Source organism: Pipra filicauda, unplaced genomic scaffold (genome assembly GCF_003945595.2).
Source record: "Pipra filicauda isolate LSUMZ 115617 unplaced genomic scaffold, ASM394559v2 scaffold174_size2080704_pilon, whole genome shotgun sequence".
Taxonomy (NCBI): domain Eukaryota; kingdom Metazoa; phylum Chordata; class Aves; order Passeriformes; family Pipridae; genus Pipra; species Pipra filicauda.
This window is the reverse complement of record NW_024104262.1, coordinates 909,859-936,791: the sequence shown is the minus strand read 5'-3', so window position 1 is coordinate 936,791 and position 26,933 is coordinate 909,859. Positions and strand designations below refer to the sequence as shown.

The window sequence follows — 26,933 nt, the reverse complement described above, 5'->3', positions numbered from 1 at the left end:
CTTCTAGAGGGCAATTTCAGATGTTCGAATTTTAATTTAGGCAATTCTGTTATACTCTTAATTTTGAAAAACATTGGTTTGCCCTTCAATTTTTATTTTGAAAAACCAAAACTCATATTCATTTCTAAAAAGGAGTGTGTTGCATCATACCCTTTAAAGTGATCAAACAACAGAAATAAACCCCCAAACGTAAATTTGTCAGTTAGATTAAGTTTTACTTTTAGAGTTTAAACATTGACTTAAACTGTTTTTCCAAATATTTTTACAACTCAACATCACTTCAGAAAGTTAGAAATTTTCTGAGGTTTCTTATAACTTGTAAACTTGTAAACTTGTGTTTTCCATAACAATAATCTATAAAATATAAAAGATTTCTGTTTGACCCCTGTCAAATGAAGGATATGAAATTCATGCATTCTTTCCTCCACGGAATATTTTATAGAGAATGGGAGTCTTCTGGATGAAGTGACAGTGAATTATAAAAATAAATAACAGAAAATAGTACAGCAACATTTTTCTATTTAGTCCAGTATTGCAACATGTTTAAAATTAGTACCTGAAAAAACGTAAGAAGATATAAGATAGTCAGATGCTGGCATCAGGTTTCACTTGTAATGACATATTCCATTTTGATAACAAGTTTATTTAGTTGACAACTTAAAGCAGTATTTTTTGAAGCACTCATTCAGTCATTTTTTTCAATTTTAGCTTAGTATTGCAATAGGAAGTTCTAAGTCACATATATCATACTTCTGGCTTGTACTTAACATTCTAAATTTCATTTACACAAGTTATCTCCTAATCCACACAATAAATACCTTGGGCACAGACTAGTGTTTCATAGAATCACAGAATCAACTACATTGGAAAAGACCTCTGAGGTCGAGTCCAATCTTTGACCTAGCATCACCTTGTCAAACAGACCATGGCACTAAGTGCCACATCCAGTCTCTCCAGGTATGGTGACTCCATCACCTCCCTGGGCAGCCCATTCCAAAGCCCAATTAGTCCCTCTGTAAAGAATGTCTTCCTAATGTCTAACCTAAACCTCCTCTTGCCAGCTTAAGACTCATTTTACTTGACAGTTATTACTGAGACATTGTCTGGTTTAATATATATAGTTTTGGATAAATAGTAAAATCAATGTGGTTACAATGGCCCAAGCATAGCATATAGTTCAAACGGTGCTACCTTGGCTTTCCATGGTGCTAAAAAGTTTCCATATTTCTCACCAGTTATGCTGGTAGAACAACATAAAACCAATTTATGTCATGACAGCTTTCCAAATTTCCCAAGTGTTAATAGCTAGTAACTGGAGGGCTTGACTTCACCAGGCCTGTAGATGTCTGCCTTTGTACCAGTGATAGGTTCCTGTTTAGAGTCATCAAATACCAGAAGAAAATCTAATTTACTCAGTTTTAATGTCATGGAGGTAACTTATGTTTGCAATAATATTTTAACAGAGCTAGAGAGTAAATAAGTTTTCACTTTCCCTAACTAGATCAAAAATTTAGCATGTAAGTATAGGATACAGTGCAACACCTTGCTATCAGTCTCCAGGGATAATGGAGGCCTAGATGCAACTGCTCGATCAAAGACATCAAATATATGTCTAAATTAAAGTGTACGAGTTCCACTGCATCTTGCCATCTCATCTGGTTCAAATAATTTGCCAAATGCAGGGATTTCTCTGAAGAATATTTCAGTAGCCTGAAAAGAGACCAATCTGTAGTAGGGCTGTCTAAAGCAACTGAAGATGTTGCCTGTGTCAGAGATACTCAGTTTAGGAGTTTTTCTTCAAAAACATTGGAAATATATAGGAAAAAGACGGTGTATTTTTATGTTTTGTGTGCTTCTTGAAAGCTCCAGTTTCTAAGTGTTATACTTCTAAAAGGCTGAGGTATATGTGGGGGAAGACTTCTACTTTTTGCATGTATATTTGAGGAATAATTGTTGAGGCTTCTCAGAATTTCTCAGATTGTTCACAGTCACACCGTTAGTGGCTAACACCACGGATGACATTGGGTTTATTCAGAGTTTTTAGTGATGTAATGCAGTAAGATTTGGACTTCAATTTTCAGAAAAAGCTGCTATAATCTCATGCAAATTTGTACTTCAATCTGCAAATCAGAGAGGTTTGCTACTTAGATTGTCACATGCTTGCTCTTTATTGTACTCCTTTAAATAATAAATTAAAAAGAAACCAAGAATGGCTTTGTACACAGGGAGTATTGGCCCATATTCATCTTATAAATCTCATTAAGTACTTTATAATCAGCTTATTATTCTGCTTCTGTTAAGAATGTTTTAGTCCTCTCGTCTACGTAATGAATAATATTTTCCCTCAGTTTTCTACCTATTTTAGGACTGTAAACCATTCGATATAAAGATCTTGTATTTTTTATATTTCTTGGTTACCTTAAGCATCTCTGGTTCTATGTAAATATAAAATACTATACTACTGCTAAGTACTTATCCATAGCAACATCCCAGCCATGTATGCACAAATAACAAATTTTTCATCCAGCAGTATATATTAAAGCAACATCTGTATATTATTCCTGGGACAACAGGAATCTCTTAATACTATAAAAAGTCTATTTTTTTTCCCTATCATCTGCAGGTTGGAAACAGAACTATTACCTGCATTAGCTTTCACTTGGGCACTCAGCAATTGAATTTACATAGTTTCCTTATATACTGAGACAACAGAGAAGCTTAAGGGTAATTCTTAAACATTTTTTACCGAAGAAGCAGACGCTGGCTGCACTGTCTTTTCAGTTATGAGTTTTAGTTCTTATACTCTAATACAAGTTATAGATATATGTATTTCTGTCAGAATACAAGTGGTCACTTACTTAATGCCAGAAATTACCAGACAGGAATATACAATTACACATTCATGTTTTGTACACATCTGATAAAAAGGAAAAAAAAAGTACTTCTGTACAAAAGGTAATTCCTGTGATAATTCCCCTCTTGCCAAATAATAAAGTATTTGTAAGTACATGTGTGTAAAAGTAGGAGGACAGAATTGTACTGTTTTTGCATCAAACATGTCCTGCAGACTCCTGGGATTGTTGAACTGGTTCTAAAGACACATGTCAAAGGCAATTAGAAAATACCACAGTGTCAGCTTGCAGAAATCAGTTCTATGGGATCCCCCTCACTGATAGGAGTAGGGGGATGAATTGAAAATAATACTGGACATGAAAAGGAAGGTGTTACAAAGATGCAAAAAAATTGTGTTGGGTGAATGGTACCTAAAATCAGTACCAGGAATTATGGTATTATGAGAAACTTAAACTCATGCTTGTGTTGCAAAAAAGTCTGTAAACTATGGTAAGGACTAGATAGTCTGACAAGATAAATCTCCTCAATTTCTTTATTCAATGAACCAACAGAAAACAGAAGGTGCATAAACTGTAAAAGCAGTGTAAATAAAGAGCAGCAGCATAGACTTGTGCTACAGGGCTGGTTTTGGAAGTACAAGAAATAGAGGAATATTTCTGTCTTAAGTGTTAATTTGGAGAACTATTTTAAGCATCAGTACAGGCATGATAGATAATAGGAACAAAGGTATTTAAATCTAAATTGCTACAATTGATATGGAAGCAAATCTCACGCATTAATGCTCTTAATGTTAAGGGGACTGGATTATCTTTGTTCAAGAACTTTGGAAGAACTGGTACCGGAAATCTCAGTCTTTTAGTAGGGATTGTTAATAAGATTATAAAATCAAGAACAGAAAAATAGGAAACATGTTACTTGTATTTTAAGGGACCAAAAGCGATCTACACAGGTCCACTGCCTTTTTCATTTTAAAAAAACCAAACCAAAACAAAAAAAACCCAACCAAAAATCAAAACACACAAAAAACATTTTGAAGACTAAAGTTACTGGTCATCAAGACAAACAGATAATGGGTTAAAATCACATGTGTTTACTAAATTAATTTGCTCTCTGCAATCTTATTTTCCAGAAAAAATAGTAGGTGGACTCACATAGCTGATTTTTTTTATAACCTTACTTGGGAAATGCTATTTAAAATGGAAAACATGCATATAAGTAGAGACTTTTAAAAGCAGATAAGGAGGTAATAGGAGAAGACAAAAAAAGACTATAAGAAGTTAAATATTATTTCCTAAGTAAAACACTACTAGAGTTCCAATATTTTACTTATTCTTTTTATTCATTAAGTGCCCTAGTAATATGACTCAGTGTTAGGAAACTATCACTATAGAGACGAATCAGGTTACAGGATCTTGCAGTAGTTCAGTAGGAGGGAATGTGAGGCTTGTGTGTTTGACGTCCTAAAACTTTTTGAAACTATGAAAGAAAATAGAAAGTCTATTGATGGCAATGAGCACAGGCTGACCACAACTGAAAGACAAGTTCAGTGACTAGTTATATAACTTTCATAATTGCTAACCCTTTTTTGACATAATCTCAATATTGAAATGATTTGATTTTGCAAGCCCTGAAGGTTTTGACATAATGCATTTAGTGGTGACTAAGTTACAAACACGCAGAATTTTTTTGCTCATAAATTAAATTAAAAGCAACAAACCCAAGGCAAATTAGGGTAAATAAAAAAGATTTTCATTCATTAGTGTACATTACCTCTCAAATATCCAACTTCATATTCTGATATTCAAAAGAAATTATAGTAATGTGGGTCAGGTGGGGTTTTTTTGTTTGCTTGGGTTTCTTTGGCTTTTTTTCAGAACAGTTATATCAAAGGTCCTAACTTCATAAAAAATTGGAGGATATAGACTGTTTAACATGAAAACAATATATTGCAAAATTCATTAACTTATCTGAAGAAATTTCACAAATCCTCACATAGAAAATATTTATTTTCATTTCTTAAAAGCAAAACAATTGCAGTATGTCTGTTTCCATCTCAAAAGTAACAAGAAATATTTTTGATGAATAAACAGCTCTAGATAAAACAGAAATCTGCTCATTAACGATTCTGATAGGTAGTCTACAACTTAGAGCTTTAAGAAGTTTTTATGAGAATATTAATAAGATAATTTAAGTATTCTAAACCATAATTTAAATCATAAATTGAAATTTATTTCATTTCCTACCACTTCTTTAATCATGTTGATCTTTTAATCTATATAATTTTCATAGAGAATTTATAAATAATAACGGCATCCTAATATTCAAAATATAGAAACTAATTCTAAATATGCAGAATTGTCACATCCATACATTATATTTCCATAATATTGCAGATGAATCCATATTAACATGTAAGTGACTGTTAACATTTTTCAGTTCTTTCCTTCTGGTTTGGATAGTCTTTTTTTTTTTTTTAATGCATGCAAAAATTCTGTATTTCCTATTTATTAACAAGAATTTTTATTTTAGCCTTCTTCCTGAAGCATGAAATTACCTGTGTGCACAGGTAATTTAGGCTGGCAACATGTGTTTTTTGCCTATACTACATACACTAGAGTTGATCTCAATGGGTACTCCTTGTCAGTGATAGCATATTTCAGGCTCCACAGCCATTCATATCTCAGAGAGCATTTTGAAACGTTTAATACAATTATCAAGTTTGATAAGGTTTTTTATTTATACCAGTCCAGAATATACTGGTCATGAGTCACCAGCTCATCTTACATAGTCTTGAAAAATCTACCACTGGTCATTATTACTATTTAGCAATAACACTGATGAAATTCTGTGTACTTATACTAGGAGTTGGCTTTTCATCATTGCTTTAAGTGTTAGCTTTACCTTCCTGGATACATGTTTTTCCCTATATGTTATTATATTGTAAACAAAATATTTGATTCAACTACTTTTTTTTGCCCCATTTTTGTAAAAATGAAAAGATGCAGTAAGTTAAACTGATCTCTTTAGAAAACTTGCACTCAATTTAGCATACAAATGTTATTTCTATATGCCCCTGGTGCAGTTTGCTTCCGAATAGAAACCTATATGGTTTCTATTATGTATTTTCATTGTTTTTGTTGAGTTTCATATTAAAAATCTGACACTAGTAGAACAACAGTTCTTACTGCTCTTAGTGCTATCATCATTTAGTAGGGTCTGCATTGATAGGACAAGGGGTACTGGTTTTAAACTAAAAGAGATTTGATTCAGAATATAAGATATTTGCTATAATATAATATATATATATCTTAATATATTTAAGATACATAAGAAAGACATGTTTTAGAATTAATGTGAAACACTGCAGCAGGTTCTCCAGAGATGTGGTAGATGCCCCATCCCTGGAAACAAAACTCAGGTTGGACAGGGCTCTAAACAACCTGATCTAGTTGAAGATGTCCCTACTCATTGCAGGGGGCTTTTAAAGGTCCTTCCAACCCAAACCATTCTATACCGGACAATGGCCAGAAATGAAACAAGGTAAACTCTTCCTCTGGTGTCTGCTAGTGCATTTACATCTATGAGAAGAGGCAAAGAAAATAATCCAGAAGACATCAGTTTAACAGACATAGACCTTATTCAATTCTTAAGTGAATTTTCTGATATGAGTAATAATTAAAAAGCTGAGTGCTGTACGAGAAAGACTATGTGGAAATGCAGATGCAAACAATACTCTCTTAGGTTCTCCTTCCCCCAAAGAATAGAATGGAAAGGTCTTTACAATTTTGCAATGTTAATGGGCTGATTAAAAACAAGATTTATAGGACATAGTCTTTACTTCTCCCTCTTTAGAAGTTTCATTGAGCAGTAAGAAATCCAAGACTCCCAAGACTATTAAGAGAGAGAAAGAGGATAGTTCCTCACTCTATAGGAGTCCAATGCAAATACTCATCTGGAATTGAGAAGTGCTTCCAGATAATCTAGTTCCAGATAATCTAGTTCCTGCTACAAATATACTTTGTCCATTACCTAATCAATTTTAGTGGAAAATACTCAAGGAAACCTTGTTGAGAGGACTGGAATCTAGGATTCCTCCATCTCAGAAAAGTCATTATCACTTTTGTAGACTTTATGTCTTTGTCATCCCCCTCCAGCTTCTTCATGCCTAGTCCGGATTCTGCATGAATAGGGAAGATGGACTGCACTGTCCTGTAGCCCAAATTCTAATGGTCTGAGCAGTGTTCTGGTAATCAAGGAATCAAATGAAAATCTGCTTTCAATTGCTCCCCCCCCCCCCATCCCCAAACAGGTATTGTACTCGAACCAATTTTTTAAAGAACGTGGTCTACCTTAACGGTAGATGATATACCAAAATGCTTATCCAGTCCAAACACATGATGTCACTAAAGTTAATGTCACTAAAAGTTTTTATCTGTTGCCTTTTTTTTTTTTTTAATGTGAACTGATTAGTGAATTATTATTGGCTTGAACAGGAAGAATTTCAGAAGTCAACCTCTACTGGAATTGTAACAAAAATTCTTTACTGGTTAAAGTCTCTAGCTTTAAGTTAATCCTGCTCTGGAAAACCCATATATTGTGCATTCCACTCTGTTGGTGAGTCCTTTAACTGGTTTGTAATACTGTATAGTAACTTCATACACGCCCACACTCCTTCTGCAACTCTGCTTCTGAATGAAATTAGCTGAGTCAATGGGTGCTACGGTTTGTGCTGAGCTTAATACCAAATAAAACCAAATAGATTGTAACACAGACGCAGGATAGATTCTTTCACAGATTTCAAATGTGGTAGGTGACACAGGTCATTGTCGAGAAGTTCTTTCTTAAGATAGTACAAGTCATTACGTAAGTCTAGTGTTGAAAATGTCAGTGCCCCGTTAGGGATTGGGCAAGTATGCAGTGAGATAAGTGCAATATGAAATAATAATGATGGTGCAGGTTTGTGTAGCATTTGGTGTAGTTAATATTTCATAATAACCATATCTAGGTTAGAGAAAGCAATAGACAACTAGAATTGATGTGGGGTTTCTCATATTCAGATTAATGACGTGATCTTTCAGCTTTCAGACTTTTGTTTGCATGCTTTTCAAATGTCTCTGGTATAAATTCCTAGACTAATTGGGAGGGGTGGAATGGGCATGCTTTTTACATACAGCATGAACATAGCATAACAGTTATAACGGCTTACCTGTTCCCTTTAAAAGTCACACTGAATATATACTTTCATTGAACATGATTATGATCATACATTTTGTTTTGTAATCTTAGCAAAAAATGCTAGTTTTCATTCTCATTATTTGTAACTCTCAGAGTCTGCTCTCTATCATGGTTGCATTTAAACGCCAAAAAAAGAAAACTCCATCTGTGTAGATTAGTAGAACATAAATGATGCTAGATCTCCTTTAAATTTTGGAATCTGTTGTACTTTTGTGCTTCAAATCTTCAAAGTACAGTAATATACAAATGCTCCCTTTTTATTACGTGATTGAAATAAATGCCATTTCACTGTCAATACACTTGACATTCAAGCACTTTAATATTTTATTTTTCTTTGAGAGTGGAATCAACTCTACTAGGGCTCATTTGGGGTATTGTAGAGTTGTGACGAACAACAGAACTGAGCTTAAGGAAAAAGCATCTATATAAATGTGACATTCAATAGTTTATCATGTTACTCCCAAGTTCACCCACACCCTAATCAAATACAAAGTCTTATTACACGTTTTAATGTCATAGAAGTTGCAGCTGGCTTCCATAATCCAGGATTTCCTGCCCAAAAGGACAAGGGGTCTTTGGAAGTTTAAGAAGTCTTAGTACAGCCTAAACCATTTAAAAACGACGGCAAGTGAACAATGTATACCTGGACATACTGAAGTATAAAAGCTTGTTTTACATTTCAGTAGAGACGCACAAGGTGAATTCTGCTTCTGCGCGCCTCTTTTCCTGCAGATTTTTGCACTTCCATGCAAAATCATCAGTGCTTTCTGTTCCCCGGGAGGCACAGGCCGTTCTAAGTAAGGCTCTCCCGCGTCTTTTTCTCCAGTGCCCCGTCTTTCCTCTCCATCCCGGGCGGGCGGGAGCGGCAGGGCAGAATGCGCGGTGCCGGGAGAACCCACCTAGAGGGCCCCCTTGACGCCAGCACAGCTTCTGCCAGGCAGAGAGCCCTCTCCGCAGCCGAGCCCAGTCTACTGCAGGGCCAGTGCCACGCAGCCCGACACTGTCCGGGGCTGCCGCTGCTGCTGCTGGGCGGGGAGACCGGGAGCCCGAGAGGAGGCCGGAAATTCTCGTCCGGGAGAAGGAAGAGAGAGCCTGTTGACTCTGAATTTGCTTCAAAATAGACGCCGTCTCTGTAGCCTGGGCTTAAGAATCTTTCCGAGGATACTTACCAGACCGTAAGGAGTGATAACTACTGTCTAGGACCTGAATTGGGAAAAAAAAAGGACAGCAGAGAAAGAATGCTTAGGTAACACGAGACTTATAGCTTTGCTTTCGTTTTGCGACTACAAATTGATGCACGTGGGTTTATATACAGTGTAACACCAAAACAGAACTAGATTCTGCAGTGAGAGTCGATAGCTTAGTCATTTTACTTAAAGGGAGCACGCAGGCTTATTATGGGGTTAGACAGCAAAAATGAATTTGGTCACAATATGATCACATCTCTCGTTGGTATCTAACTGTAGTCCTGTCCTATGGAGTGCAAAAAGCATACTTCTTTCTTTCTTAGCTAAAGAAACAAAGTCACAGTATTAAATTCAAAGAAGTTTGGGGTTGTTGTACAAGGCTATTAACATCATCCTGTTCCCTGGGCTTGTAAGAACGGAGAACTGCATTAAATTGATCACTGATGAATATGTGTCTAAGAAAGAAGAAAAAGCAATATTCATTTCTGAACATGGCAAAGCAATCTGAAGTTACACATCTCCCCCTAAACACTGATTTGGCACAGATGGCAAGAAACTATCTTTTCACTAACCTTTTCCAACTGTCCAAAATGCTGCATATGAAGATGCTTTAATTCACAGTCAAAGCACTTGGATTTTTATCAAGGCAAACTGTTGGCATTGTCAGAACAGTTTCTGTATACTGATTAATTTAATGTTTCTTTAAAATAGCAAATGATGCATAAATGGATGGACGTGTACCTAGAAAACCCTGTGAGAAGTCTTTCATTGGATCCTGTGAATTTTTATTTTTGTGGATTACAGTAATTCTTGCAATAATCCCTGCTGTTGACTGCTCATGCAGTTGTTCTGGCATGCATCTATGAATACCATAACAGATAAATCTGGCTGACAAGGAAAACGCTAATGTTGGAAGATCTGTGAACATGATGCATGTGAATAATTTCCCCTTTAGGAGGCATTCATGGATATGGTGAGTAATCAATACACATTATAGACTGTTAGACGCAAAATGCTTCTTTGCAAAATACTGTGGCAAATACCAGCTGCTATGTTTTTCCCTAAATTAATGTCAAAAAGGGCTAATCGAGGTATGAGAAAAATTAAAATCTTACAGAGATAGTAGTGATGAAGTAATATGAGTTTGGCACTCCTTTGCCTTTACAAAATAGGCAAGTTATAAAAACTGTATTGTTATGGTCATGTTTTCTTATATGGTAACAGTATTTTGAGCAGGGAGATGTGTTTTCTTCCTATATCAAAGGAACAGTTTTCCCCATTTATTTCTTAGCCTGACTCGAAGGAAATAGCAGAGATATTGTCCCCCTATGATATTGTTTTGTTTGTCCTGGAACTTATTTATATATATACTTTCAAGTGACCTGAAAACAGGAAAAAACGCTCATTCATATGGGAATTCAGTAATCTTTAATAAATGCCTTTGTATGGTAGGTTGTCAAATGTGATTGCTTGAAAGTCAATCATATAGCATTAAAATCCCTTTATCATCATTAAAACATCTGGTTCCTCTTTGAATCACTGGTGTCTATAGTTCTTCCTGACTGAAAAAAACCTTTCTACTTTCCTTGCAATACAGTGCAGTTAACTTGCATATAAATGCTACCAGTGGTTGTTGCGTCATGCCTTGCTCCTGATGTTGGGAATCAATGTCTTGGTTAGTGCTTAGTGACTAATTTAACTAAGGCAAAGATATTCCCTCATAAAACTTGCCCTTTGAGTAAATACTGAGTCTTTCAGAATATTAGAAGGAAAAGTTATGGAAGCTATTTTAAGAAAACAAACATCCAAGTTGAGGGGTTGGGCGCGTGTTTGTTTAGCAGGTTTTCCCTCAGTGGGCGTCAGGCTCTGCGCGTCAAGAATCTGCAGGACAGCCTGAGGACGGATTTTCCCCGGGAATGGTGCCGGCACGGCCGCGCTCTCCGGAGCGCCGGGGACACGCCGGGGCCGGGCCGAGCCGGCCCGTGACCGCGCCGCCGTCAGCGCCGCCGCTGCCCCGAGCGCCCAATGGCGGGGCTCGCGCGCCTCGCGTCACGCGGGGGGTGGGCGTGCCCGGCGGGCCGGACGGTGAGGGGGAGTTGTTCTCAGCCCCTCTGCTTGTTTTCCTAATCACTTTTTATAACCTTGCCGTAGGACCGTCTCAGGCTTTGTAACGTCCCTTGACGGCCGACTTAAAAACATATCCCCTAAGCAATGAACAGCGAGGTCTTGGATGTATTTAGTCTTCCTTAGCAGAGTGTGCTGGAAAGGACACTGCAGGTGTGCCCACACACCTGTCAGGGGGACTGCTTCCATTGTTTCCTAAGAATATGGCTTAATTCTCTTTTTAAGAACTTTTAGAAAAAATATGTTATGCATGTCTTAACTCCCTGGGGTTCATCTTCTGACTAAGCATTTTTCAAGCATGAGCCCTGAAGTCTGAGAGGTTTGGGACAACCTAGAAGTTCTCCGTTTATCTTCTCTGAAAGCTAGTTACCTGATTTCCCTTGCCAGCCCCTTACTGTCTGTCACATTATGTGAAGCCTTGTTTGGGGAAGACTGGCATAAGTGTTTACTGGGAAGATGTAGGAAGATAATGATATGTGCTGTATTTGCAATTTAACTGAATGCAAACCATACCATGCCTGCGTATGTGCTTACCTAATCACAGACCCTGATTTAGAATGCAGATGTTTCTAGCTGTTCATCTCAACTCTTGGAGAACTGGCAAATTTGCTTATTCATGCTACAGTAGTTCTGTAAGGAGCATTTAGAGGTGCCAGGGTGTTAAGCTGCCAGTCATTGCTTTTGTTTTAATTCAGAACCTTCAAAAATTCATGCATTGCCTGTAAGATATGCCAACCTTTTCTGTTGTGAATACAAATTGTCATGAAGAAAAGTTATATATATATATATATATAATGTCCTCTCATGCTACTTTCAGGTGTTCTTTAAAGGATGACAATGAAGATAAAGAATATCTTTCATGGCACACAAATAATTTTGTGTTTATTCAATAGAAATACTAGTTGATTGTCTTTAATAATGTTTCCAAAATGCTGATGCAACACATCAAAGGTATTCCGTGGCCAGCCTTATATGCATCATGATATTTGTAACCTCTATGTGCATACAGAAACAAATATTTTAGAAGTGGGACTCACTATTTTCAGTATCTTAGAGATGTTGCTTTTTAAAGATACTTTAGAGACATGCAGTATGCCTTCATGTGCCAGTTCTTGTTTGTCTCACGTGGAATATGGGGAGAAAGAGTTGGGGTGGGGGGGATAAAAATATAAACCTTTTTAAAATATGACGTAGTATTTCAAATATTCAGGATTTAGTGTTGTGTAAGTAGTCAAGGGGTGGATGTGTCTTTTGCATTAGGCCCTGCATGTGGATTTAGGGAAAGAATGATGGCCCTGAGAGCAGAATTTGGTTAGGAACCCATATGCTTTTGGACATGTAGTGAGAATTCCAGTATCTGAACCCTCCTGGTAACCTTAGCAATAGGTAGGAACTGACTGCTGGCAAAAAGCAGCTATAAAATACTGTATGTTTCAAGCAGCTGTATGTTTCAAGGCAGTATGACTGGGGGCACAACTGTATCAGACAGATAAGGGTAACTGTGATCCGAATGGACTCTAAAGGGTGTATAAAACTGAAACTGAAGTAGACAAAAAAGAGGTATTTTGTCTGAAATTGTTTCAAGGAGTTTGGATTGTAGAGAAGTAAATACAAATTATATTAAAGGGGTACAGTGGGTGGGGCAAGTGATGTCTTGGATGACGATGAAGTTAGTCCTAGAAATACTGAGACACATTTGTGATGATAGTAGGAGGAGTGGGATTTTATAACAGCTTACCTCATTACACACCATACAACATAAATTATGTATTAACAGTATACAGCTTACTGCCATTCACACTGACAGTTATTTTAGAAACATTTACTGCTGAGTTATGTAACCTAGCTTTCCTTTCCATTACATTTTATCTGCATTTGTGATGACAAACCAAATAAAGATAAACATGGCATTCAATTTTAGCTTGCTTAATTGCATAAGCAAATACTGCATGTGTCATTTAGCTTTACCATAAGGAAAACAGATGTGAGAAACCCATGTCCAAGAATAGCTGTCTTTAAACTGGCAAAGATTTGAAATTAATCCACAGGTGAATATATTGACTTCAGAATCAAAAATGTAACCTATGACTATTCATCCTTTTCTACCAACTTTTGGCCTATTAGGATTGAATGAAATTTAGTTTGGTTACCAAGACAATGAGTAAACAAAAAAATAATCCTTTCTTGGTTGCTTTGAAATCCCACCGTATTTACTTGACTATTATTGCTTTATATATTTAATGAAAAACAATGCAAATGCATGGTTGTACATGTTATTCCTTGCCTCGTATTAATTTTATTACTGACTAGTTTTTCAAGAGCATCTTAGTATCGAAATTTATCATCATTAACCATCAGTCTTGGCTAACCAGGGAGGTCCCAGATGACTGGAGTTTGGCCAATTTGACACCTATCCACAAGAAGGGCTGGAAGGAGGATCTGGGGAACTACAGGCCCGTCAGCCTGACCTTGGTGCCCAGGAAGGTCATGGGACAGATCATCTTGGATGTGATCACTTGGCATGTACAGGACAACCAGCCAGCAGAGTTTGGGAAAGGCAGGTCCTGCCTGAGCACCTGATGTCCTTCTATGACCAGGTGACCTGCCTAAGTGGATGAGGGAAAGGCTGTGGATGTTATCTACCTGGACTTCAGCTGGAGGTCAGGAAGGCTCTGCAGAAGGTCTGGACAGGCTGAATTGATGGGCCAAGGCCAACAGTACAAGGTTCAACAAGGCCAAGTGCTGAGTTCTGCACTTGGGTCACAACAACCTGAGGTAGTGCCATAGGCGGGAGACAGAGTGGCGGGAAAGCTGCCTGGCGGAAAAAGACCTAGAGGTGCTGGTCCACAGTGGTTGAACATGAGGCAGTAGTGTGCCCACTTGGCCAAGAAAGCCAATGGCATCCTGGTGTGTGTCAGCAAAAGTATGGCCAGCAGGCCAGGGAAGTGCCTGCACTTGGCTCTGGTGAGGCCCCACCTCGAATCCTGTGTCCAGTTTTGGGCCTCTTAGTACAAGAAGGACATTGAGGTGCTGGAGTGAGTCCAGAGAAGGGCTACAGAGCAGAGGGAGCTGGGGTTGTTTAGCTTGGACGAAAGAAGACTCAGAGGAGACCTTATAACTTATAACCTTATACAGTTATCTGAAAGGAAGTTGTAGCCAGATGGTGTTGGTCTCTTCTTCCTGGCAACAAGAGGGAATGGCCTCAAGATGTGCCAGGGGAAGTACAGGTTGGACATCAGGAGGAATTTCTTCAGTGAAAGGGTTTTTCTTCACTGAAAGTATTGGAAAGGACTGCCCAGTGAAGTGGTGGGCACATCACTATCCCAGGAGATGTTCAGGAAATCACTGGACATGGCACTTAGTGCTGTGGTCTAGTTGACAAGGTGGTGTTCAGTCAAAGGCTGGACTCAATGATCTTGGAGGTCTTTTCCAACCTAAACGGTTCTGTGATTAGTAAATTCCTGAATTAATGCAATTATTAATAAGGTCCTGTCTTCTGTTTTTGCCAGTGTTCTAAAATAATCATGCTAAATTTTTTATTTTTACATTTTATGAAACTTTATATGATTTTCAGCCATCCAAAATTTTGGTTTGGCTTTCCATTGTTAAGTAAGTTCTTCCACTTCATAAAAATAGAATATGTAACTGTGAAGAAAACTGATGGCAGATGAAGATCTTTATGCTAATACATAAAATCAGCTTTTCTTTATGTTCTTAGGACATGATGAGTCACCTCAGCTCACGAAGTTACGGGGAACTGAGTCTGACCAGTGCTATGCCATTCTCATGACATAACTCTTCACTTCTAACCTCAGTGTTTCATGCTGGTATTTATTCATCTGCCTGTTCTAAAAATACTTGTATTTTATAGTGGGGAAAGAAAAAATGGCTTCTTTCCTAACTGCATTTGAACACATATTTAACTAGTTTTTCAGATATTTTATACTTAACATAAAAGCTGTAGAGGAATATCTCAGTGCCTCCTTTGGAAATCTGAATTTGAATCTGAATTGGGGAAAAAAAGAATCGAGATTTCTTGAACAGAAGCAATCTGTTTAAGACCAAAGAATTTTGGTCTCTGTGGCCAATAGATTTTCACAGTACTGCTAAAAGTGAAGGATCACCTTCACTGTTTTCTTATGCTCAGTGACAGGTGTAACTTGCCTTCAGGCGTTGTCAAAGTTTATTTCCCAAGTTAGAATGAGTGTAGTAAGATGTAGTAAGATACTGACTGAAACAAAGAGTTTCATTTCAAGGTATCTTAAACCTTTTCCTTTGTATTTCTAATACCTTATTTGCCCAGTAGCACCTAACCAGCATTCAGCATGATGAATATCAGGGAAGAAATGAAATAATTTCTACTGTTTTCAAAATAGGAGAAGGCTTCATTTGTTTATTATTAATCTTAGCAGTCTTTTGACTGTCTGTAATGTTTGCATGTGAAAAGTTGAAAATACTCCACATGCCCTACTTAGCTAAGTCTGACAGCAGCTCTAGTGAGTAGGTTAGGTATATATCTGTAGATGTGAATTACATCATTCACCACAGAAGTGCTCTGTAGTCTTCCATACAATAGTTATGGCACTTTTTCATGCAGAATTTCTGTGCAGGCAAGATGATTTAACTACATGAGCTAATATAGACTGTTATTGCTCAATTTGTGTAGATGAGTATCCTGTTGGGATTTTAATCTATTGTTCCAGAATGAGATCATATAACCTGCATTTTTGGATTACTACTGTACTCATATTTATATTACCGCAACTGAGTCAAACTAAACTTTTTTATTTTTGGGATGCGGATCTTGCCAAGCCCTGTCTTTTGCTCTTCTGTCCTCAGCATATAATCTGTAAATGAAGTTATTTCCTACCTTGGTCCTTTTGATGCACTACAATTTTTGTTATTTTGTATTGAAAACACTTTGAAACACTGTCTCATTATAAGTAGGGTACATCTTTTAACCAGTCATTTTCAGGTTAAATTAATGTTATTTCTTGAAGGATCCTGTAAACTTGCAGGAAGTCTTGCTGTTGCTGTGTATAATCCTGATTATATCTTCTTGGAAAATCAAGTCACAGTAGTAGAAATTAAACTGAAGCTTCTTTTACTCGTAAAAAACCTGTTGAGTGTTCATGCTGTTCCTTTCCAGTCTTTTCACTCTTACCTGTTTACAAAGGATTGTTTTCTCTTCTTTGGCAAGAGTTAATCCATAGCTGCAGTTTGACTCATCAAAAATTACCTGGCGCCACTACTTCCTAAGTATAATTTAATAATGAAGAAAAAACCTCAAAACTGTTTAAGTTATTGTTACAGTAAACATGATTGATTATATATTACTTAATTATGCTTTTTCATTTACAAAGTATTTTGTAAGTAGATCTCTGGGTGCTTATATTTTTTCTAAACATTCTGGCCTGAGTTTGGTGCATATGGTCTTTCATTCACAGAGCGGTTCACTTAAGGAATTTGTCTACTTCTGGGAAAAGAAATTATAGTGTTAAATATTTTGGTAAATTAACATGTTTACTCGAAATCCTTTTATTTGGCATGCAGAGACAACTAAAGGATTGTCCGTGTCTGTAAGTGGAGATTGACTATTTTCTCTGATATTTTCAACTCAGTATTTGTGGGCAGGGAGAAGAGTAGAGGGAGGAGAGAGAAGAATGACAAAAAATGTTGAAAGCTGACAAAAATGAAGAAGGCTGGTTAAGAATTATAATTTACAGCTTATTATACTTTCATCTCATTAAAATAGAAATAGGTGTCACTGGTACACTACACTAAATGGCAATTTTTATGCTAATATTAATTCAGTATTGCCTGAAACCTAAATTGAGTACATGATACTTAATATTTTTTGTGACTCAATTAACTCTTTGATCATAGCAGAATGATTTAAGATAATTGTTATTTTAACCATTACAAGATATAAGAATATTTCCAGTAAAAGCTACTTGTCAGTAGATATTAATAAACAGAATAATTTTCCCTGTGTGACTCACTGTGAAATTAGCAAAATGGAAGGCACAAAATTAAAGGCTTCAAAGGAGTGGATAAAACCAGGCAGAGCATCTGAAAAAAGCATGAACAGTTTTTCGTAGGAAACTGATAACTATTTTTAAGTGTCCAATCCATTTATACTGGAAACATATAAGCAGAAAGAAGGGGCATTTATTTCTCTACTTTTAAGACTGACTAACTTGATATTCCTGGATTACTGGAGAATTTATTACTGTTTTTAAAAATGTGTATGAAAAAATGGTATGAAAGTTTATATTGTGTCTTATTTAGGCAGTAACCCTCCTGTTCTTGAGAACTAAATGAAACAATTGCCTGAATATTAAAGCTACTCAAATTCTGGAAAGCTATAGTGAAATTGAGTATACCTAAGTCTCCAATTCAGCTGTGTGAAGGAATCTGTTTCTTTAGTTTTATTTGGCTTAGTTAATCTCTCAAAAAGATGATCTCTAGTCTACTTAAGCCACAACTTTAAATTTTATGGAAAGGCTTTAATCAGTAACGTTGCAAAAAATGTGGAAGATTCAATTTTTTTTTTCTAAAGTGTCATGGCTTCATATTTTCAACTGTCTGAAGAAATTGGTTTAGATTGCATTATTATAGTGTCATTTTAATTGATTTACTTTGGTATGGCAGATGTTAGCTTGTTCCCTTCATGAAAACAGAGAATTCTTATAGAGGTGAAAAAAGATAACTTTACTCTTTCTATCTGCAATGAAATGCAGCTCCTTATTTTAATGATTTTTGTATAACACTGATCACATTCTTAGTTTCAGCCACTAACAAATGGTGACATATGGACACATTTTTAATGTCAGTAGCTAAGGATTAAATAATATGTATTATCATATGGATGTAACTCTAACAGAACATTGGCGTGTCCTTCACAAGTTTTAGGGCTTGACACAACAGTCATTAGATGAAATTCTAGGGTCAGTTCTATGCCTAGTTGAACAATATTATGATCTTTAGAATATTTTAAGAAAAAAAGATGTTCCTTATTATTCCATTTTATATTCCATTTCTTTTGTATGTATTATTCTGCATTATTAATTGATTTATTGTTCTTTACAAATTTATTTGAACAGATTTTAAAGAACAAGTTCTTAAACCATTAGGGTTTTTAAGAGGGACTTGTTTTCTGTTGATATCAGTATACCCTTGGTTACTTACAAACAACTTAAAGTTTTCAGTTTAACTTCCTTTAAACTGGAAAAATATACATCTCACTTGTAACAGATCTTGGAAATTCAGAACTGAGCAAGCCCTTCATGGTGAAATAGGCTTTCTGGTAACAGTAGAAGCATTGAGCACAGAGGCTCATAGACCCCAGTGATATGTACATATGGATACTAGGGAAGAAATGTTTCAAAAGTTGGTTTCGTTTGCTGTTGTATCTGTGACAACCCACCCATCTATATTCTCTGTAGGCAAATAATGCCTTAAGGGAAGTGAGTAGATTTTAGTTGTCAAATGATTGATTGCAGTGTTATTTTCATTTAGTGTACAATTAAATACTTGAGACATATTAAAAATAGCAGGCTAACTGCGTTTTTGACTGCTATTTTAAATTTGATTTGGTGGATCTGAACTTTAGTTGATATTTTTTATGTTTACCAAATACTGACCAATTAAAAATCATTTTAATTCATCAAATCATAGAATCATAGAATGGTTTGGTTGGGAGGGGCCTTAAAGATTCATCTAGCTCCAACCTCCGCCATGAGCAGGGAACCTTCCACTAGACAGGTTACTCAGAGCCCCGTCCAGTCTTGTCTTCAACACCTCCAGGGATGGCGAGTCCACAACCTCTCTGGATAACCTGTTCCAGTGCCTCACCACACTCACAGTAAAGAATTTCCTCCTAGTATGTAATCTGAACCTCTACTGTTTCAGTTTAAAGCTGTTCTCCCTTGTCCTATCACTACATGCCCTTGTAGAAAGTCCCTCTCCAGCTACCTTGTAGTCCCCCTTTAGGTACTGGAAGGTGCTATAAAGCCTTCTCCAGTCTGAACAGCCCTGATTCTCTCAGCCTGTCTCCATAGGAGAGGTGCTCCATCCCTGTGATCAATTTAGTGGCTCTCCTCTGAATTCACTGCAACAGGTCAGCATCTTTGTTGTGTTGAGTGTCCTGGAGCTGGCTGCAGCACTCCAGGTGAAGTCTTACCAAAGTGAAGTAGATGGGCAGAATCCCTCCTTTGACTTGGCCGTACAGCTTTTGATGCAGCCCAAGATACAAACTGGCTTTCTGGGCTGCAAGTGCACGTTGCTGGGTCATGTTCAGCTTTTCGTGCACAAATACCCTTAAGTCTCTCTTCCTAAGGCTGCTCTCAAACCATTCTCCAAGTTGAAGATTTTGTGCATCTTGGACCATTTGTGAAATTTTGTTTTTGTGGTCTGTAATTTAAACAATGTCATCTTCCAGTGTTAATTCTTGGGATAATTTGTCTTTAATTAGTATTGTAAGTATAGTAATTGAAAAAGGAGTGAGGTATGTCATCCATACCTACTCTCAGAACTTCAGACAGAGGAACAAGTGTGCCACATGTGATATTTAGATACATTCAGATGTGTATGGAAATCAATAATCAACTAAATTAAAATGTACACAATAAGGACAAAATAAAGCAATTTTAATAGGTTGGATTTAGTGAAATAACAATGTACATGCCATCCTCTAACAGCAGATTTATTTACTAAAAAAGTACCAATGTGAGAAGTAAATATATTTAGCTTTGCATTTGATTGCATCAGCTTATTTATATTTAGGCATCTAAATAATAACTTAGGCTTCCAACTTCAGATACTTTATTTAATTCTTAAACTCTGATAGAGGTATTTCATCCAATGTTTTTCAACTCATGGAAGATCTGAAAGTTCTCAGCAACTTTCTTGAAATCTGTCACTCTATTTTTTTCATACCCATTATAAAGTATCATTTCATGCAGCGGGTCTCATGGTATAACTGCCCTAACAAACATGGCCTATAACTTCTATTGGGCTCCCATGTTTTGCCTTTCCTCAGTATTTTAATTTGTAAATAGTGGGTGGGAACCTTTACAGACATTCCAAATTAGCCATACAATTTCATTTTCTATATTTGGCTCCATACATATTCTACTATCTGATGGTTTTTCGTCTGGCATCCATAATGTCCTCTTTGTAGTGTCTGACCTTCTTGCTTCCAAATAGGACACACACCAAACAGACACAGTGAAATAAAAATTATCACTTTCCCCATAAGCTAGTTAGAGTTTTGAGGTATGAAGAAATTTATATGTGGGAGAAAAGTGGGAGATAAATTCCTTAAATGCTAGGGTAGTGTCATACAGAAAAACCTATTTTTGTGTACAGGCTGAGAGATACCCAGCTCTACATCCACTTATTTTTTGGGGTACTTTCAGCCCTTCCACACTTAGTGGTTGACTCAGATGCTGAGAGCGTAGTTTTCTTATCTGTACTTTAACACAGAGATCTTGACATGGAGATTTGGTGAGGGCTATTTTTGAATCAGCAAATACCTTTTCTTTCTCTTTTACTGTTTGGACTTTTCACCTCAAGTGTCCTGGGAAAGCTCTTCAAGTTGAAAGTACAGCAGACACTGTGCAGTTCTCCCAGAGAGTTTTCAAGCCTTTTGAATAACTGACATAGAAAGTGTTCTTTCTTATGGAATATCTGTGGCAGAGTAACCTGTCCCATGAAGGTATAATAATCCTAGAAATTGCTCAGAGAAGGAGAGTACTGCTGTGTTTTTGATTTTGTATTGCCCTTTCTAATCCAACAGTATTTGGAATATCCAGCCCACAAATACTGAAATACCCTTTCCAATATTAGGCAGATTTTTTGGGGGGAATTAGTTTGGGATATTAGACATTGTAGCTGGATAAAAATACAGTTAGGGTGCTATGGTGGTTATCTATATAATAAATATTTTCAAGTTTTAACTGCTGTTATGCTTAAGTCATTGAAGCATATGTTGTTGAGCTATATGCTACACAGTATCTTTAGCAAGAGTGAAATCTGTATACACGGTATAATCCTTGCAGCCTAATAATATTTCTTTCTATAGGATTGCATTTTGAAAGGAAATGTGGCTTGTGGTGAAGTAACTACCACTGCAAATGCCACAGTCACAAAAAGGTATGCATGCTGAGCTGTGGCTGAGCTAATATCTGCCTATTTATGGCAACCAAGCAGGAATCAGAGATTAAGTCATAATAAGGTAGGGATTGTACCAGCTAGAGGCTCACTTGTTTGTTCCATGTAGTAGAAGAAGGATTTTAGAGAAGATGATTTACAGCATTGCTTATCCCTTGCAAAGTGACTATGAATAGAAGTTGTAAGACTTTTTTTGCATAATGAACATTTTTGAATGCAATCTTGCTATAAGATAAGATACTCAGGCCATTGTTTCATTCATTCTACAATATATGAAAACAAAAAATTCTGATTTGAAAAATTATACAACTTCCTGAAACAGAATACATGAATGTGTCTGAATCTGCCTTTAAAACCTGTAAAATAGAAAAGATCTGTTCAGATAAGCAGTGGCATTTGTATTAAAAATAATAAATAAATAAATAAATCAACCGATCACTAATAAAACCAAACACATGAAGTAATACCTGCAAGATTTTCAGTCTTTCTCTTTGCAACTTTCATTGAAATGTTTAATTTCTGCCACCCTCTCCTCCCCTTACAGAAAATAAAAGATCTGGTTATCTCCTTATGTAGTACTTTTGATAAAGATTTTGATACATGGAAAATATAAAATAAGTAAGCATAATTGTGACTGTGAGTTCAAGTTCACTGCTTTCCTGAAATACCATTTGCTTTCCATATATTCTTGGTATATAGTACTGGGTATCAAACAAGTGGACAGATACAGAATGCTGGGCAGGAAGAAGTACTTTGAAATTGTAATTTATAAATAAAAGTATTTATATATGGGGTTTTTTTTCCTGATTTCTTAAAGAAATGTGGCCTACAGGATCATATGTATCTGATTCCCCCCTTTTATACCTTCAGAACCTGTTTTATAGTTCCAAGCAAATTTTGGATGACAGACGTTTTAAAACTTAACTTCATCTATACAACAGTGTTGGTTAGAAAATGCCTTCAGTTTGTGCTGAAGGAAGGACTTCTGTGACCTGGCAATGCAACTCCTGACAGTGGCTGGCCTGGCAAAACGCTTGCAGAGCTTGCTGTCAGCTTAGTGCTTCTTGCCTCCTGTACCTTCAACGTGTGTTTCTGCAGGTGGGTCACTGGAGAGGGAGATGTCTAAGCTTCACGTTCTTCATTGCAATTCAGGTGTACTGTGAAAATGATGCCATTGAAGTCTGTTACATACACATGGGTGAGAAACTGTGAAGTCAAAACATCATCCATGCAGACATGTTCAGGACAGAAACAGAATGGAGTCTGCAGTAATGATAAATCCATATCTCTGATAGCTAGAGACTTTATCTCTAAACATCATATTCTGAATATTTTAAGAAGCCCGTCATAAAGATCTTAAGTGCTTTAGCTGCCTCTGAAACCTTGAAGAAGAATGCTCTCACAGAATGGCAATCTAGTCCAGTTGTGTTACTCTTCCACATTATCAATAACATAGGTAAGAGCAAGGATTGGGAAAGCACCAGAACATCTCCGAATAATGATGATATAATATTTTCTTTACTAGAAATGTGCTCAGTATTTTAACTGTCAGTTACAGAAAACACAGAATGAGATAATTAGAAGCATATCTAAATTTTGTAAAAACCTACTCTCCTTTCCTCTTCACCAGTGCTTTAAGTGCTCTAAAAATGCTGAATATTCAAGATGCTTGAGTTATAGATTTCAGAAACAGAAGTTGAGGATATCAGTACATTTGGAATGAGATTTTTCATAGCAACAGTGACTGCTACAGGCTTTAAGATGTGTCGTATTTGTTAGGGAATACTTTGAAGAAAGCACAGATGTGCTTGAATGTCTTAAAAAAGTAAAGAAGACTTTTTTTCTCGTGTTCTGAGTCTCTTGAGGGAGTACACAGAATGAAAGAATGGTTTGGGTTGGAGGGGACCTTTAAAGGTCAGCTAGTCTACCCTCAGCAATGAGCAGGGACATCTTCAACTAGATCATGTTCCTTGGAGCACTGTTCCAGCTTGACCTTAAATATTTCCAGAAACCACCTCTCTGGGCAACTTGTTCCAATATTTCACTACCCTCATTGCAAAAAATTTCTTGTTTAGATCTAGACTGAGTCTACTCTCTTTCCTTTTAAAACCATTACCCCTTGCCCTATCACTAGAGGCTCTACTAAAAGGTTCCTACCTCTCTTATAAGCCCCCTCTAAGTACTGAAACACCACCAAAAGGTCTTCTTGAAGCCTTCTCTTCTTCAGGCCTAACAACCCCAACTCTCTCAGCCTTTCTTTGTAATAGGGGTGTTCCATCCCTCTGATCATCTTCATGGCCCTACTCTGAACTCACTCTGACAGGTCCATGTCTTTCCTGTGGTGAGGACTCCAGACCTGGACACTGTACTCCAGGTGGGGTCTCACCAGAGCACATGAGAGGGACAGAATCAGCTCGTTTGAACTGCTGCCCACAAGGATTTCTGGGCTATGAGTGCACATTGATGGCTCATGTCCAACTTCTCATTCACCAGCACCCCCAAGTCCTTCTTGGCAGAGCTGCTCTCAATCCCTTCATCCCCCAGCCCGTATTGATGCTGGTTGTTTTCCTAACCCAGATTCAGGACCTTGTACCTGGCCTTGTTGAACCTCATTAAATTCACATGGATTTACTTTTTTAGCTTGTTGAGATCCCTCTGGACGGCATTCCATGCCTCAGGCGTGTCAACCACACCATTCATCTTGGTGTCATCTTCACACTTGCTGAGGGTACATTCAATCCCGCTGTCTGTGTCATTGATGAAGGTAATAAACAGTACTGGTCACAGTCATCACAGATCTCCATCCAGACATTAAGTGATTGTTAGCTACCCTTTGCATGAGACCATCCAGTCAATTCCTCATCCACTGAATAGACCATTTGTGAAATCCATCTCTCTCCAATTTAGAGAGAAGGATGTTGTGGGGGATTGTGTCAAAGGCTTTACAGAAGTCCAGATGAATAAAAACCTTAGTTCTTCCCTTGTCCACTGCTGTAGTTGCTCCATCATAAAAAGCCACTACATTGATCAGGCAGAACTTGTCCTTGGTGAAGTCATGCTGGCTGTCTTGAATCACCTCGTGGTCCCCCAAGAGCCTTAGCACAGCTTCTAGGAGAATCTGTTCCATGATTTTCCCAGGCACAGTGGTGAGGCTCACAGGTCAGTAGTTCCCAGAGTCCTCCTTTCACCATTTTTAAAAATAGGTGCAATGTTTCCCTTTTTAGGGACTTCACCTGACTGTCATAATATTTAGGTAGCTAGAATCAAGATTTCTATGTGGGTCTTTAATGAATTGATGCAGTTTCCTTTGCAGGAAAAAAAAAATTCTGATATAGTTGAATTATTTTTCTTTACATTAGAAGTCAGGACAGGAAAATAAACAAGGTCTCTTCCAATCCAGCATATTCTATGATTCTGTGTGATTCTGTGAAATGGTATAACAATGTATTCAGTGATACATATTCTTACTGTATGGAGATTTTCAACACTTGGACATCAGAATTGCTCATGCACTATGAAATTGAATGGCAAATATCAGGTAATTTTTGTATTCTAAATATGGATCTGCAGTGATGGGAGATGGCTGATGGAGATGGCTGATGGCAGAGTCTTAGACAGGCCCCCAAAATTTAAGAAAAGTTGCTCTTGATAAAGATGTGCTTGAGATGTTAAAAAAATGTCTTGCCTGTGGATCCTTTATTGTCTTGGCGTTTTAAGGGCAAGTTTAACCAACCTTGCTAGGCAAATTTAGCTACAGTTCTATTGGATTTTCTAATACTTCTCTGTTATACCTATTTGGCAAAATAGAAGAAATCAATGGGGTTTAATTGGCCACTTGAACAGCCTTTGAATAGCATATTGGAGAAATGCATGGAAGTAATTGACTGTTGCATGTTAAAAATAGCTGTGAAAAGGTTTGTACGATTTGGAGCCTGACAACAGGCAGTGTCACCCAGAATATCTGTTCTGGTGAATGATTTTTTTTTTTAATCTGCTGTATTCTTACATAATGACTAAGTAGTATTATCTGTCATTTCTGAGGCCTATACTTTGGGAGTAATAGGGATCTGGTAGAATTTAATGTTGCAACTAATATATTTCAAATAGTTATTCTATTGTATCTGTAATATAAGTAATATATAAGATGTGTAAACTTAAGGTATATTTTAAGTTATCTTTGATAGCCATTTGGGTTCTCTTTCTATTTTAACTATTAATATTGTTCTTTTAAAATAATGTATCAATTATTTACCTGTCTGAAAATAAATCACTAGAGGCTAGTGATTTTTTATTAAAGTTTTTTCTTAAAGATTTTTTTTTTCTTAAAGTTACTAAAACAAGGAAACAAAGTAGATTATTCATCTAATAATAGACCTGGGAAGAAAGTTCAAAAAGTCATTTAAACCTTTGAAAATGGAATTTATAACAGTAGGAAACTTTTGCACAAATGCATTCTTTGGAAATGTGGTTTCAGTCAATACTAATACCACTTTTATCTTAAATTGCATGAATAGTCTTAATGTATAAAAAGATGATTTGTAGTTCTGTGCTGGAGCAGTCTGCCAAGCTCAAATGAGAGTTTATGTTTTTGATGGTATCTTCTTCCCCCAAAATAATCCCAAGGATGCAGAGAGTTTGTTTTCTCCTGTTCCATAGACCTGTAGAATACCCTGAATACTAGGCCACATAATAATCTTGCATGTCTTTATTTCTGTCCTTTTTCACCAAGCCATCACATATTACATAGAATGCTCCCACGGGAGTTCTCTATCAAGGTGAATAGGGCAATCAGCAAACAGCAGAAGCAATTAAATGTAGATCCTATTGTCTCATGGCAGAGCTGTTTAATAAATTATGATACCCTTAGCAGCAGCTTCTTATCTCAATATGTTTTTCACCTTGGTGAGAAAAACAGATTAAAAATAATTTATGAATAATCCGAATTGATTTTCAAGAGCTTTTTTTATTAGATAATGGAATCAAAAATCTATTTACTTCAGCAGTTTTATTTGGAAACTTTTTTCTCTTTTCTTTGTTAGATTATTCTATAATCTTTTAATACACAGGGCTCGTACTCCATTTGAATCAAAAAACCCTAACACAACCAAGCACAACTGCTTTCTATAATTGAACATAATGGTAGCTTTCAGTTTCACTATGCTGTGTAATTAAAGTATTTTCAATCTGAAATGGTATGAAGTATGTCTCTAAAATAGTCCAAATATTATAATCTATTAAATAAAATGTAAAGTATACAATGTGCTTATTATCTATGCATCACCTATCTAATAATTCTGTTATTTTTACTGAAGAGTTTCTGTGTAAACTGTATGTCCAGAAAAAATACATATTTTTCTG

The 26,933-nt window shown here is 36.7% G+C and overlaps 1 protein-coding gene across 3 annotated transcripts in view; it reads left to right on the top strand.

Moving 5' to 3' along the window:
* Positions 1-26,933, top strand: part of PDE4D (phosphodiesterase 4D) — a 389,547-nt gene that overhangs the window by 93,392 nt on the left and 269,222 nt on the right. Inside the window, exon 1 of one of the 3 annotated variants that reach the window (XM_039379745.1) lies at positions 9,107-10,248. The exons of the other annotated variants lie outside the window; for them this stretch is intronic. Coding sequence (XP_039235679.1) covers positions 10,202-10,248 — 47 coding nt within the window. The 5' untranslated portion in view covers positions 9,107-10,201. Of the gene's footprint in view, positions 1-9,106; positions 10,249-26,933 lie in introns of those variants that run through there. 3 annotated transcript variants of the gene reach the window in all.